The sequence below is a fragment of the Balaenoptera acutorostrata genome, chromosome 18 (assembly GCF_949987535.1).
Source record: "Balaenoptera acutorostrata chromosome 18, mBalAcu1.1, whole genome shotgun sequence".
Taxonomy (NCBI): domain Eukaryota; kingdom Metazoa; phylum Chordata; class Mammalia; order Artiodactyla; family Balaenopteridae; genus Balaenoptera; species Balaenoptera acutorostrata.
In genome coordinates this window covers 55,621,670-55,637,363 of record NC_080081.1, presented here as the reverse complement: position 1 = coordinate 55,637,363, position 15,694 = coordinate 55,621,670, and the positions used below count along the sequence as shown (strand labels likewise).

Below are 15,694 nucleotides of genomic sequence, written 5' to 3'. Positions count from 1 at the left end.
TCCCTATGCATATCCCAGGTTTACAATGTTTATACTCAAAGTGGGATGGGAGTAGGTAGGAGAATAGATAGAACCTCTACACACAGAGGAATATGCTACTGGATCTCACTCATCCCAGTGTCACTCTTTATCCTGCCTGCCACACCTTAAACCTAACTTCTCACATCTCCACTGTATCCACCCTATATATTTCAGAAACTCCAAATGATCTGAATGAAATACTTTTTAAAGATTGCTGTTGAAAGCACAATTTCCACATTAATTATGATTAACTGGCATCTTTTATAGAAATGGCATCTTGCTGAAAGTTAACATGACAAATTGCATGTTTCCCAGGATATTCAGTAACAAAGATAGCCTAGTTCTAATATTATTAAAACTCTAAAAAGAAGTCAAGCTGCTGTGGCACTAGAATATATTGGTAGTTGGTTATTTTTTAAAATAAACTTGTAGAAACTAAGATAATTAAGTTTTTACTCCCTCCAAGAAAAAACATTTTGCAAAAATATTTTGATAGTGTGAAACAATAACACAAACACAAATAAGCAACTGTGTACAAAATAATTTATTATAGCATTACATAGGTTGGCATTATTTTACAGTAAGGTTTTTTCTCTCAACAATTATGAATCTAAATATTAGCTTAGAGTGAAGGAAAACCATTTTAATTAGAATTGTTTCTCTAAATAAAATCTCCCCTTTTGAATTTATATTTGCCTTTAAAAGGAAGTATTAATGTTACAGACATTTATACAGTTCTGAAACATATTCAATGATTCTATTACTGTTTTCTGTACAAGATAGAACAAAAGCTACCCCCCCAAAATATTGCTCAACAATACTATGTTTTAATAGTTAAACTAGCTGATAGTTTAAATTCTCATCTTGTTGATATAAAAATGTATTTAATAGTCAATGCATGGCTATAAGAGTAAGAATATCTCATTGTAATTTGTATTCTACCCTATTATAGTCCCTTGAAGCACTCACATACAAACTACTTGGTAACGCAAAGCAATTTAGCCAAGAAAGCATAACTCTTGCCTGTGGGTCTTTAAGACTGATCTAGATATGCAACAAATTTACCAGTGAACCTCCATGATTAAGAGGCAAACAGATCCCCGTATTCTGAATCATCAACATAAAACTGGAGTACCCTTGTTCAACAGAAAATGGCATTTTCACGGCTATTAAAAAGGAAAACGGTAAATCACAAAAAAAGTAAAGTGGACAAAAGGTCAAACTGAAGTAAATTTTAAATAAATATCTGCCAAAAGGAGTTCCATATCACTTCTGACATATAGTTAACACTTTAATATTGATGTGCTTTAATAAAAAGCAAACAAACAATAATAAAACAAACCAATAAGGGATCAAAACATAAGATTCTGAAACGAAACCCAGATCTAAAGAAAATAATACAGTAGAGCTGTAGGCAACTTAGGTTAATTAAGAAATTATAGTTATGATACGAAGTGACAGCACCAATCACAATGCTGATAATTCAAAAGTTTAAGAAAGCTGTACAGGTATATAACAGGTAATTTTAAGAGCTTTTTATGTAAATTGGCATAGTCGGATAAAGAATAAAATAAGCTTACAGCATACTCCATTTAAAAATTCTATCCAATACAGTTGACCTTTGAACAAAGCAAGAGTTAGGTGCACTGACCCTCCCTCCAAGCAGTCAAAAATCCACATTTAACTTATAGGTGGCCCTCTGTATAAGCAGTCCCTCCCTATCTGAGGTTCTGCATCCATGGATTCAACCAACTGAAGATCGCATAGTACTGTAGTATCTCCTATTGAAAAAATCCACATACAAGTGGACCCTCGAAATTCAAACCCATGTTGTTCAAAGGTCAACTGTACTTCATTTCATATCTATCTTAACATACAAGCTGGAAAAGGAACCCTGATCTGAATTCAGCTTTGAGTTTTACAGAAGTCAACTTTCTACGGGATTTCAAATTTCACTTGCCAAGACATCACAGTTAGCTGTGTGGTTTAGAGCTGCGCTATGACCGCCGACTTCACTCACAGCAGGCAGGAAAGCAGAAGTAAAAGGAAGCAGGTTATGACAGGCCATCCTGTATTCTTCATACTGAGAATTACAGTTCCCAAAGCTTCCATCAAGCAGTGCCTCAGAAACCTTTATTAAAGTCTATTTAAACAAGGGAAAAATAAAAATTATTTTTATAAAAAACTCTGGTTAATAACTATTTTTTTGTTAATAACTATTTTAATCAAAAGATGCAATTTCTTAATTAAGCAAGAGAAAACCAACAATGCCACACTCTAAAATAACTTCTTGCTATCTATAATAAGTAGTCACCACAAAAAAAAGAACATTTAAAAAAATCAATTCTACAAAACCTTAAAAAAGCAATAGGGAACTTGCCTGCTGGTGCAGTGGTTAAGAATCCACCTGCCAATGCAGGGGACACAGGTTTGATCCCTGGTCCGGGAAGATCCCACATGCTGCGGAGCAACTAAGCCCATGCGCCACAAGTACTGAAGCCTGCGTGCCCTAGGGCCCACGTGCTGCAACTACTGAAGCCTGCACGCCTAGAGCCCGTGCTCCGCAAGAAGAGAAGCCACTGCAATGAGAAGCCTGCACACCACAACGAAGAGTAGCCCGCGCTCAGCAATGAAGACCCAACGGTCAAAAAAAAAAAAAAAAAAAAAAGGCGATAGAATTCTAATACTTAAAAAAAGTGAGGGGCTTCCCTGGTGGCACAGTGGTTGAGAATCTGCCTGCCAATGCAGGGGACACGGGTTCGAGCCCTGGTCTGGGAAGATACCACATGCCACGGAGCAACTAGGCCCGTGAGCCACAATTACTGAGCCTGCGTGTCTGCAGCCTGTGCTCCGCAACAAGAGAGGCCGCGATGGTGAGAGGCCCGCGCACCGCGATGAAGAGTGGCCCCCGCTTGCCACAACTAGAGAAAGCCCTCGCACAGAAACTTAGACCCAACACAGCCAAAAATAAGTAAATAAATAAATAAATATTAAAAAAAAAAAAAGTGAGTATCTGAAACTGTGATCACTGAAAGTGTCCTTTATTAATAACAATAGTTCCCATTTACTGAGAGCTTACTATGTGCCAAGCACTTCACAGTTTACTATTTCAGTTAACACCAACTCTGAGATAGACAGTATTTTCATCCTCACTTTATAAATGAGGAAAAGGATGCTAAGAAAGGTAACTTGCCTAACATGATACAGCTCAAAATTGGTAGAAGAGCTGAGATCCAAATCCATACATAACTCTGAAGGGCCACTCAAGAATTAGGTTGTAAAGATATGTTTTGTTAGATCACTCAGTATCCACAATCTCTGGGAATCAGTGTGTAAAAACTCTTACCTTTACATTTTTATCTTTTATGGTTTCATCCAGTCTAGTGGCAATAGCAATTGCTTTCTCTTGCCTTGACTTGTCCAGAAAATACATCATTTTAGCACCTGAAATACGAAGACATTACAAAATGAGTACATTCCTATGTCTTACATTTGATTTGATTTATACTGATCAGTGACTTAAAACATGGTTCCAGAGACTTCCCTGGTGGCGCAGTGGTTGAGAATCCGCCTGCCAAGGCAGGGGACACGGGTTCGAGCCCCGGTCCAGGAAGATCCCACATGCCGCGGAGCAGCTAAGCCCGTGCGTCACAACTACCGAGCCTGCGCTCTAGAGCCCGCAAGCCACAACTACTGAGCCTGCGTGCCACAACTACTGAAGCCCGCGTGCCTAGAGCCCGTGCTCCGCAACAAGAGAAGCCACTGCAATGAGAAGCCCGCGCACCACAACGAAGAGTAGCCCCCGCTCGCTGCAACTAGAGAAAGCCCACGCGCAGCAACAAAGACCCAACGCAGCCAAAAATAAATTAAAAATTAAATAAATAACAACAAAAAAGCCATGGTTCCAAGTATCCAATTGGTGGGCTAGAGCTGACTGTGATATCTTTTCCCAACTCCCTGTTCCATGACATCCCATTGATAGCTTAGGGTCACAATGGGAGTATTTATATTATGGCAAAACACTACAAATCAGGGTTTTTTCTGCCACAAAGAGATGGCTGTTAAACATTTACCAGGAGACCAGATTTAACAACTCCACCCCTCAGAAATGCTATAACTCAAAATGTAAATATGGGTTACCCCTGTGGCATCAATCAATATTTCAACTAAAATCATTTTTAAAAGATGATACCCTAAAATAAAACACCTAAGGAACAAATTATTATCAAAGAGCAGTGTGGGTACTTCCCTGGTGGCGCAGTGGTTAAGAATCTACCTGCCAGTGCAGGGGACACGGGTTTGAGCCCTGGTCCGGGAAGATCCCACATGCTGCAGAGCAGCTAAGCCCCTGCGCCACAACTACTGAGCCTGTGCTCTAGAGCCCACGAGCCACAACTACTGAGCCCACGTGCCACAACTACTGAAGTCCGGGCGCCTAGAGCCCGTGCTCCACAACAAGAGAAGCCACCGCAATGAGAAGCCCGTGCACCGCAACAAAGAGTGGCCCCCGCTCGCTGCTACTAAAGAAAGCCCGTGCACAGCAGCGAAGACCCAACACAGCAAAAATAAATAAATAAATTTATTTTTTAAAAAAAGAGAGCAGTGTGACAGACGGACAGCAGGAAAATGTTTGCATATTCATGAAGAAAATAATTTTTAAAGCTGTTTTAAAGTAAAATCCAGTTTATATTCCCCCTATGAATTACACGGTCCATGTTCTATGCTCATTTTTCTATTGGGCTTTTATTAATCTATATTTCTATTGTTAATTTATAAGAGTAGTATGTATATTATTAGCTTTTAATTAGTTACATATCTAATGTATTTTTCCCACTTGGCCTTCTGACTTTATGGATTTTTTTTTTAATGTGGCAAAAATTATCTTTTCCTTAGAATTTCATATGATGTTTAGAAAGGCATTTCCCATTATTATAATAAAGAAATGTCTCCTTCCATTATTCTGTGTTCTTGAAGAGAAATTCTTATTTGCCCTTACTACCAAGAAGTGCTGTAATTTTTCACAAGAATTAACTTTTTTCCATAGATATCACAACCAAGCAGTTTCCCTTTACAACAAGAAAGCTTAGGTTAAAATATTTAAAGTAGGAGCATAGTTAATTATATTATGTACTCCATTCCTTTTGTCCCCAACTGCTTTTCCACAATCTTTTTCCAGTTTTCATTTATGCCATCTTGTCATTTTATGAATTTGTATAAGCTGCCTAAAATCCTTCCTGTAACATGACAGGATATAGTAAATCCTCAAAACACAAAATACGGGGACTTCCCTGGCGGTCCAGTGATTAAGACTCCACACTTCCACTGCAGGGGGCGCGGGTTTGATCCCTGGTCAGGGAACTAAGATCTCACATGCATGCCATGAGGTGTGGCCAAAAAGTGAAAAAGAAAACAAACAAACCCACAAACGCAAAATATATACAGTAATAAAAAATACAAGAGGGGCTTCCCTGGTGGTGCAGTGGTTGAGAATCTGCCTGCCAATGCAGGGGACACAGGTTCGAGCCCGGGTCTGGGAAGATTCCCACATGCCGCGGAGCAACTGGGCCCGTGAGCCACAACTACTGAGCCTGCGCGTCTGGAGCCTGTGCCCCGCAACAAGAGAGGCCACGACAGTGAGAGGCCCGTGCACCGCGATGAAGAGTGGCCCCTGCTTGCCACAACTGGAGAAAGCCCTCACACAGAAGCGAAGACCCAACACAGCCAAAAATAAATTAATTAAAAACAAAATGGTATTGTGTTCATTTCTTTTTCTCTGATAGTTAGTGAGGTTGATCATCTTTCCAAACTTTTCTTTTTTCATCACATTCTAACTTTTTTCCATAAACATTTTAACCCTGGGAACTAAATACCAACCTGAAAGTAGATGCTGAAGAGAGGTAGCATTATGTTTGAGAAAATCCTCATTAAAACTTTCCAAATCCTTGTTAACAAATATTTTCTGCATTTCTTGAGACAGAACTTTGCTCACAACGTCTGGAAGATTACTATGATTAGACACTATAAAAACAGAACGTGTGAAGTTTATAAAATTTTTGGTCTGTGCTTTGAAACAAAATCAATTGAAATACATCTATATTTATTATTAAGCTTGATATATTTTACTTAATAAAAATAGTATTACTCCTTTGTAATATAAATACATTCTAGCTTAAAATGCACTAATTTCTAACATATCTTTGCTAGCATGTTCATTTTATAGATATATCTCCATTTAAATACTATAAACATTATACTTTTTTTGCTCTACATTGTTACAAATCTCTTTAATGTCCAGCTTAATGGAAGACAGCTGAACTGTCAAATTTACTTTTACATAAATATCACCTTTTTTATACTTACCAGATTTAGAAAATTTAATTAAACATTCATGTAACCATGGGTTATTCCTGTTGATGGCAAAAGCTCGTTTGACAGACTGCAGCATTAACAGAAACTTTCCTATGTCAGAAAAAATTATAAAAGTAATAGCATCAATATTTATGTACGTTATTTTCTTCACTTTATTTTAGCCTCACTTAAAATCCAGTAACAAAGTGTTATCTTTCCTATAACATTCAAAAGCAAAATTCAAAGCTGCCTTTGGTTATCAAAGATAATATTATTTTCTAAAGAAATGCTTGAAAAATCATGAAGAATTGCTTCAGGTAAGCAACTTGTATGACTATTCAAATTATTCATTTGATCATAATATTCCAATTTATTACTCAGTAAAGTTTTGAGTAGCAAAGGAAAAAGGAATTAAGAGCCTTTGTGGAAGGTTGAAATGAAACTCTAAGAAACAAAAATAGATCTAATTCACAAAGAGTCTACTGAATATGGCCACCAATAAAATCAAGGATTAAAATCTGAATTCAAACTATTACCTTTTCTAAAATATATTTCAAATGCTAATAGATGAGTGTCAATGTTATCAGCAACAAGGTTCTTAAGAGGTATAAGAAACTTGATAGCTTCTTCTAATGGATTTTCTATCTATTTTGAAACAGAAAGAAAAATTATTGTATTTAAAAAGCAGTTACACAAGTCAAATTTCCCCCCAAATTTTATATTAATACATAGCTGAAGTAATTTAGACAGTTCTCTTCATATAACTAGGTAAGCAAGAAAAAATTTTAAAACTATCAACTATAAACAACTAGTCAATACTTTTCAAAAAATGGAAATAGCTCTATTGCTTTTCTGATTATAAAATCAAGATAATTTTATAAAAATCCAAAAAAAAAAACAGGAAATTATTCCACAGACTTGATGAAATGGTACTACAAGTACCATTATGCTACCAAGCCCCTTAAACTACAAACATTTAAAGGAGACAAATATAATTGCACTACACAGTTGAAAAAAAGGACAAGTTTAAAATACTTATACTAGATTCATAGTGAATAAACCAGAAAGCTATTTCCCGAAATATTTAGCTATTCCCCTAAATAGGAAATATTTCCCTAAATCTGGTTCTTAAGTAACTATTAACACTTTGAGAAAATCCTGGAGATAAGATGTTATTCTCTTTGTAGCTAAAACATTATCTAGAAAGGTGTATGAAATGCTTCCATATTTAATTGTATTGCTGCTCTAACAAATTACCAAAAATTTACTGTATTAACACAAATTTATTATCTTGCAGTTCTGCAGGTTAAAAGTCCAACATGGGTCTCACCGGGCTTAAATCAAAGTGTCAACAGGACTGCATTTCCTTTTGGAGGCTTTAAGGGAGAATATGTTTCAATGCCTTCTTCCAGCTTCTCAAGGATGCCCACACCCTCTGGCTTGTGGCTCCCGCCCCACCCCCCTTCAAAGCAACAACAGAGGATTGAGTCCTTTTCCCACCACTGAGCCCTCCTCTCCTGCTTCCCTCCCCCACGTTTAAGGCCCCTGGCGATTAGTTACATTGGGCTTCCCTGGATAATCCAGGCTACTCTCCCTATTTAAAGGCCAGCTAAGTACAACCTTAAATTCCATCTGCCACCTTAATTCCCTTTGCCATGAAATGTAACATATTCACAGTATCCAGGGATTAGAACACAGACACCTTTGGAGGGCCATTATTCTGCCTACCACAACTACAATTCTATCTATAATTTGCATTAGCCAAAATTTGCATATTATCACTCAAAAATAATTGATGACTATCATAATGATCTTGGCTAATACTACAAATAACTTCTGATTTACAGATTTAAATAAATTATGTTTACGGTCAGAACAGAACAAAATAACAAATTTTATCAAATAAAGACAGTAAGTTCATCTCACCCTTTCTAATTTTTCAGGTATAAGTTCTTCTTTGAGACCACTGGTTTCTTCTTCTTCTTCATCTCGTTTTTTCTTTTGATTTTTTTGTTGACGTTCCCTTTCCACATGCTTTTTCTCTTCTTCTAATTTAGCCTTTTTCTGAGCTCTTCTCTGCTTGCTAAGCATTTTCTTCAATTCTTTGGCTGACAGATTTTCTATAAATATCCAAATGAATGAAAATTCTAGTCAATGTTTCCAATTTCCTCATATTCTTATTCAATACATACTATTAGTATAGTTTTTTGGGGGGCAACTACATAGAAGTCTTTAGAAAGTGTACTCCTAATGACTAGCTCAAACCTGGCACACAAAATGCAATAGCAAATGCTGCATCAACTAAAATTAACCAATTCTAGCCTGGTTCTGCTTCCTACACAATACATGGGTTTAGGCAAATCATCTTCTCTCAGTCTCAAGTCCCAAACTGTATAAAGTGGAGCTGAAGACTATCCTCTTGGAATATCAATATATCAAGGATAAGTGCCATGCACATAAACACCCGTGATCTGACCAGAAATTTGCCTCCATGCATTTCTCAAATATTCTTAGATATTAACATTTTAGTGAATAAAAGGCTCTATACAGATATTCTCATTGGCATTATTATTTTCAATCAAGTAGGTATTCGAAGTTGTACAAATATATTTTGTTTCCCCTATAAAGCTCAAAACTATCTTCAATTCCAATTTAAGAAAAAAAAAAAAAAACCCAGCCCATAAACATTTCTATTTTTCCTGAATGGGCCCTACGAACGATAAAAATTAGAATGATTGCAGGTCATTCCATTAGGGTAATTTAGAAGCGTCAGCTACAGCACATCATCCTGTCAACTTTTTCTAAGTCTTCCCCCCACTTTTTTTTGGTATATCAGTTATCTAATGTTGTCTTCACATCCATCTGATAATATACTTTTTCATCATTATGTTAATGATGTTCTGAAATTTTGTGTTCTTTTCAAATCTCTTTAAGCAAGTCCCTTTTCAGTTACCTGAATTTATTTCTTGTTGTTTGCTTTCATTGGTCAAGGGATTATCATACAATTTCAAATATATTTCAATAGCTGATCTAGCGGCCTTGAAATAGAAGGCATGTCTCCTGAGTATATCTTCTAATCTCAAAAGGTCAATGTAGGCACGAAGGGTCATCTTTCTCATGCAATAAGTATGGAAGTCAAATTGATCGTCGGTTATCTCAAAAAAATGCTTAAAAACAAAACCACAAAATTATCTCTTACGTTTATGTCAATAATGTCTACTTTTGAAAAGAAAATCATAAAAAGCCCGAAAGATAATGTAAGCAGTCACAATTTCACTTAGTTGCCCTCTCCAGTGTTTAACATATGAAGGACCTCAAGGTGTTCTTTGCATTAAACTTAAGTTTCTCTTCTCACGATCCATGCCCATTCCCTATACATCATGTTTTATTATGATACTCAATTTCTATGAAATAAGTCAGATGAAGGGAATTCCCTGTTGGTCCAGTGGTTAGAACTCAGCGCTTTCACTGCCAGGCCCGAATTCAACCCTGGTCAGGGAACTAAAGTCAGATGATCAGGTTATTTTTTAAACCTGGAAATTACAACATACTGATATTTTAGTTTTAATGAAATACTTCTCCTCAGTATTCCCCCCAAAAGTAGCAACGCAGAGTTAAACAGAGCTGAACGGAGACTAAATATATATAGGTTCACACTGAATGTCTACAAATTAGACAGTTCTTTTCAACCAAGAGCTCTTCAAGGACAAGCCTGTCATATCCATCCCCACTACCTGGCACAGGGCCCAGCACAGCAGACATTCAATAAGCACAATATTTGCCAACTCAGGAGAGAAGCTGCTTATCAGTCATGTGACTTGTTAATTTCCTAGAGCCTCCATTATTTAACCTAAGTTAGGAATAAAGATATATCAATACATACAGCTAATTTCATAAGGTTGCTAAGGGATCAAATAATTATTTTAAAGTTCATCCTGAACAGTAAACTGCTTTACAAATGCAGAGCATTATGGTTTTCTCTCACTCATTAAACTCCCATTTATCTACTGACATTCCATTTTAGCAAAAGTTCTTAATCTGGAGTCTATGTATAAACAAGCATAATAACATTTTCCTAAGGCTCTGAGAGCTTGAGGCTTTCATCCAATTCTCAAAGGGTCCATGGCCCAAAAAGGGTTAAGAACTAATCCCTTACACGGAAAAAAGACAACTAACCCTCCGACAAAACAATTTATACTTTTATTTTCTTCCCTACGTGCATCTCTACCTCCATCTTCTTTCTTTTCCCCTATTCTAGCTTCGCCAAAAATATATAGAAAAAATGAATGATTCATTACACAAACACAGATCAAACTCTGCTACTACTTCATTTTCCCTCTGTCCTGGAGGCCTAGTGACTCACTGTGCAGAGACCACATTAGTAATTGTCCATATCATTTGATAATTTTAGTTATCTTGGTAATTAGAAATACACTATACACAGAATTACAGTAAGTACCTGAGACTTTAAGGGAAGAATACGAAGATAAAAAGAATAAAAGTATACACTGTGAAGGAAAGAAATGGGGAAGAAAAAAAAAATGAACATTTTAAATTAGTTTATATTTCCTACTTCAAGAATCATGCTTTAATGTTATATTTGAAAGCTGCATTCCTCCCATTAATAAGACGAACAATAACATAAACTTTTTTTAAATCAAGGAATTACATAGTTGTTCACGGCTAATATAAATCAAGTTATATCTAGCACTGTAATATCTTAAAATTCAATACAGCTGACTGAGGAAAAATGGCAGTGCCCAAAATCATGATGGAAACATCTAAGAGATTACAGGACTTTTTTTTAAGGGTGAGAAACACTGACGTGTAAAAAGGCAGACACAAGTTTCAAGAGATGTTCCTAGAGCATTAGTAGACATAGATTTAAGTCCAGTCTCAGAGGGAGTCATGTGGAACCACAAACATTTAAGCCGCCTCTTTATCAGTAACAGCCCATAGGCCGCCTCTCTCCAGTTAATGTCTTCCGTAAATAGGGTAACCAACTTATCCCGGTTTGTCTGAGGCTTTCTCAGTCTTTCCACTGAAAGCCCTGTGTCTCAGGAACCTGCTCAGGAATGGCATATTCCTACTTAAAAACAATTAAATAATCTTAGGTTGATTTTCTGTTTTAACTTTTAATTTTGGAATAATTATAGGTAAAGGAAGTTGCAAAGATAGTAGAGATGTCCCATATACTCTTCCCTCAGTTTCCCCGCAAGGTTACATCCTATAGTAACTATCAAAACAAAAACCTGACATTGGCTTAATGTGTGTGTATAGTTCCATGTGATTTTATCGTGTGTAGATTTGTGTAACCACCACCACAATCAAGATAAAGAACTATTCCATTACCACAAAGATCTCCCTAGAACTACCTTGGGGTGATGTTTAAGTCTCCAAATTTATAAAACATAAAAATATACTAGATAACACAAACAGGCAAATAGGTAAAGTTACCTTCCTTGCACTTCAGCCAAACATGAACATCATATGGTCACTTAGGTCACTGCAGAAATTAGGCACCCTAATTTTAACATACAGCTCATGCCCTTAACTCACTTTCCCCCTCATCATGAACACTAGTTCTCTCTTTCGGGGGTGAGGGAAAATGCGGGGGGAATGCCGGCAGGAATTGCTTAAGTTGTCAAAATTAGGCTTGTATCAAAGTAAGACAAGTCAGCAAAAACTTAAGAAATGCTATTCACAGCTTAAAAGTATGGTTTTCTTTAGGAATTTCCTATTAGGCCTTCTCTTCTGACCCAGATTCTCCCACCCGTTACTTCTCAGAGTTGCTGCAGGAGACTAATAGGAGCTCATACATAGAAAGGCTACAAAAATCTTTGGACTTAAGAAATAATAATAACTAGACCAACTAGGGCAATAAGCAACTCTATTTCCTTTATAGAAAATTGGTTGTTATAAAAGCATGTGTCAGGACTTCCCTGGTGGCACAGTGGTTAGGAATCCGCCGGCCAATGCAAGGGACATGACTGACTTCGATCCCTGGTCCGGGAAGATCCCACAGGCCACGGAGCAACTAAGCCCGTGCGCCACAACTACTGAGCCTGTGCTCTAGACCCCGTGAGCCACAGCTACTGAGCCCACGCACCACAACTACTGAAGTCTGAGCGCCTAAAGCCTGTGCTCTGCAACAAGAGAAGCCACCGCAATGAGAAGCCCGCGCATGGAAACCAAGAGTAGCCCCCATTCGCCGCAATTAGAGAAAGCCCGCGCGGAGCAACAAAGACCCAATGCAGTCAAAAATAAATTAATTAAAATAAATAAATTTTAAAAAATAAATAAAAGCACATGTCAATTTGATAAAGATTAAGATGCACTAGAAGATAAATTTATGAACTTCCTATGGTTTTGATCTGTCAGAAATCTTAGATCTTATCAAAGTTTTAGAGATATACATTGTTCCTGTTTCAGATATAAATCAACACACTAAAATAATGAGAAACTAATCACCTGAAAAAAAAGGAAAAGAAAGCTCAATTCTTGAAAGATAAAATAGTTAAAAATATTATTCTGAACTCAAGTTTACAGCCAGTACTTTGAAGGTGGTCATTTTGTCTTATTTTTAATAAAACAAGTTCTAAACATCGGATTGGGTTGGACTACGTAATCTTTATATATAATCCTAAAATCCTATAAGGGAGGCAAGATGAAGGCAGAAAAAGTACTACAGTGGGCCATTCTAGAATTCTAATGTTTCAAATCCAATTAGTAAGAGCACACAGCAGTATGTCCTAAGCTGAAACTGCCTTCAATGAAAGAACTCTTGAATGAATTCTTGAAGGGAGAAGGACTTAGCCCTTCTTGAACTTATTTCTCTATTCAATGACCTTCTATTTAGAAGGTCAACTGCAAAATTTTATATCTGAAAGGTGCTCATTTCTTTACTAAAATATTTCAAACCTAGGCACAAAAGTAACTCAGATACCTATTATATCTTTGATTTCTGTAATTACTCGTAAATCCTTACAATTATATCATCAAGAATTTTCTTTTCGATTATATTAATTTTATTAGAAATTAATTTCAGAAGCATTAATCAGCAAACATTTAATCACCCTATTTGTACTATACACTAATGTTTTCACACATAACCACTAGAAGAGTTAAGTCTTACAATATTTACTTTTTAGTATAAATTATTCACTATAAAGACTAGCTTACAAGTGGAATATGAATAGGACCTTTTCTTACTTATCTGCTTCTGGTTATATTTTCAAGCACCAACAGCAAACCCTAAAGACACTCTGTAAAGTTTCTAGCAATAACAGTTATATAACATGACCAGAGGGTGACGATTTCTACCATGTTTTAATCTCTGATAACCAATGATTTCCTCTAATTTTTTTTCCTTCAAAAATGCTTTCTACCAGTCAAAACATATTTCTTGAACTGGAAGTACAGCTGACCCTTGAACACCACCACGTGGGCCCACCAATATGTGAATTTTTTTCAACAGTAAATACTACAGTACTACACAGTCCACGGTTGGCTGCATCCACGGATACAGAACCACGGATACGTAGGCGTCGCACATACAAAGGGCCAACGAGAAGGCACAGAGGGATTCTCAACCTCACACAGCGCTGGCACCCCAACGCCCACTCTGGTCAAGGGTTCAACTGCAGTAGTTCAAAATCACTGAAAACTCAGGGGAAAGCAAAATCTAAATGAAACTTAGTAATGGAGTAGCTAGCAATCATAGTCTAACAATCCTCAAAAAATATGAAAAAGAATAAAGTAGTACAGTTACTAATGTTAGGAGGAATGGGACTAGAGCTGGAAAAGTTCATGATGACCCCCCAGGTGTTCAAATTTGACTTTCACAGAAAGTCTGATAAATTTCTAATTATGGTCTTGCTGGAATTACTGGTCCATACGTGCCGAGCAAGCTGTTCATTCAGGAAACAATCTACCGCTCCCTGAGAATGTCCTGGTTAATAAAAATGTCTTTCCTTAGTAACAAGCAGCATGCTTTAAAAGTGACCATCATCTAGGAGTGTCGAAACAAGTTAGTGATCTAGGTTTTGTCACAGAAATAAGAGCCTGATTTAAACTTAGAATGCTTGGATACTGCCTGAATATTTCACATATCATCCAAAGGCTTTATATTTTCCAAGAAGATGAGAAGGATTTTCCCCAGCAATCCAGCCATCAAGCCCAGGCTTAAAAAGGAAAAAAACAAAACAAAACAAAGCAAAGCAAAAACTAAGCTATTTCTAAAAGGGCGCAGGTAGAATCCTAGTTCCAGTTCCCGACCAAAGCCACCCCCTAAGATTTAGCCTTCCTTTTGGGCAACCTCAGAAGTTTCATGTGGGAAAAAGGCCAAAGTGACTGCCAGAGTGCAGACATCAGGCTCACCTGACTACGACGCCTGTGGCTCTATACTGCGTCAGCTTGGGACAGTGCTGCCGAGTGACCCCCAGCTGAGGGCTGCTGAGGGCTGCCTCAGGGGTGCATTTGTGGCTCTTTTCCTCCTGTGGTCCATTTGGAAGGAGAGTGCTTCAGAGATGACAAAGAACAGGAAAACAAAAATTCACACACAAGGAAAAGAAAAGTCCCCTTACCAAGGCACATCACACACATAATCCTAGCAAGTAATAAAATAAGCTTGCCAACCAGCCACACATTGTGTACAAAGTGCCGAATGTGAGAACAAATATCCTGGGAAGACAAACTGGAGAGAGGCTGACTATAGAGCAGATCCTGACATAAAGAGGAGAGAGGTGGCCATCAGCTTGTGCATCTTTCTAGGCTAGAAATGAAAATCAATAATGGCCTGATTAGGGAATAGAAATTTTGAGTATATATTAATAATAGCAACAATAACTGACTAATCTTTTCCTTCTTCCTTCAGACAAAAGTATGCAGACATGTCGAAATCATAACCATTTGAGGATCAAAAGAAAGCAATCATTTATTCACAACTTTTGAATGTTTGAAAGGCTAAAGATCAAGAATTTTTTCAAAATGAAGTTTCCAAAGTAGTTATAAGAGGTAGATGATCCCATGTAGAAATCTACCTGCTTTTTTGGTCACCTTACAGGAGAAAAATAAAGCCAAAACTCTATTAACTTACCCTTTCTACTTCATGGCATTTTTTCAAAGCATCCCCGTATCTTCCCAAACGCTGATAAGCTGAAATGCATTCTGTTTGAAACCACATACATTGCATTTCATTTAGATTTTCCATGGCAGATGTTCCTTCCTGAAATGGAAGCAATCATAAATAAAGGAAACAAACAAATAAAAGAGATCCTAAAAATCTCATTTTCTCTTTTACAACTATGTCTACGAGGATTATTAT

General features: G+C 37.0%; 1 protein-coding gene across 7 annotated transcripts in view; it reads right to left on the bottom strand.

Moving 5' to 3' along the window:
* Nucleotides 1-564: 564 nt before the first annotated feature.
* Nucleotides 565-15,694, bottom strand: part of NAA16 (N-alpha-acetyltransferase 16, NatA auxiliary subunit) — a 68,647-nt gene continuing 53,517 nt past the window's right edge. For 5 of the 7 annotated variants that reach the window (XM_007186788.2, XM_007186790.2, XM_057532731.1 and 2 more), the window contains 8 exons: nucleotides 15,467-15,595; nucleotides 9,323-9,536; nucleotides 8,296-8,489; nucleotides 6,906-7,014; nucleotides 6,382-6,480; nucleotides 5,896-6,039; nucleotides 3,368-3,465; nucleotides 565-2,164 (listed from right to left, as the gene is read on the bottom strand). In XM_007186788.2, coding sequence (XP_007186850.1) covers nucleotides 1,967-2,164; nucleotides 3,368-3,465; nucleotides 5,896-6,039; nucleotides 6,382-6,480; nucleotides 6,906-7,014; nucleotides 8,296-8,489; nucleotides 9,323-9,536; nucleotides 15,467-15,595 — 1,185 coding nt within the window. In that variant the 3' untranslated portion in view covers nucleotides 565-1,966. Of the gene's footprint in view, nucleotides 2,165-3,367; nucleotides 3,466-5,895; nucleotides 6,040-6,381; nucleotides 6,481-6,905; nucleotides 7,015-8,295; nucleotides 8,490-9,322; nucleotides 9,537-14,748; nucleotides 14,890-15,466; nucleotides 15,596-15,694 lie in introns of those variants that run through there. The other 2 variants (XM_007186789.2, XR_003623802.2) reach the window with 2 other exon arrangements.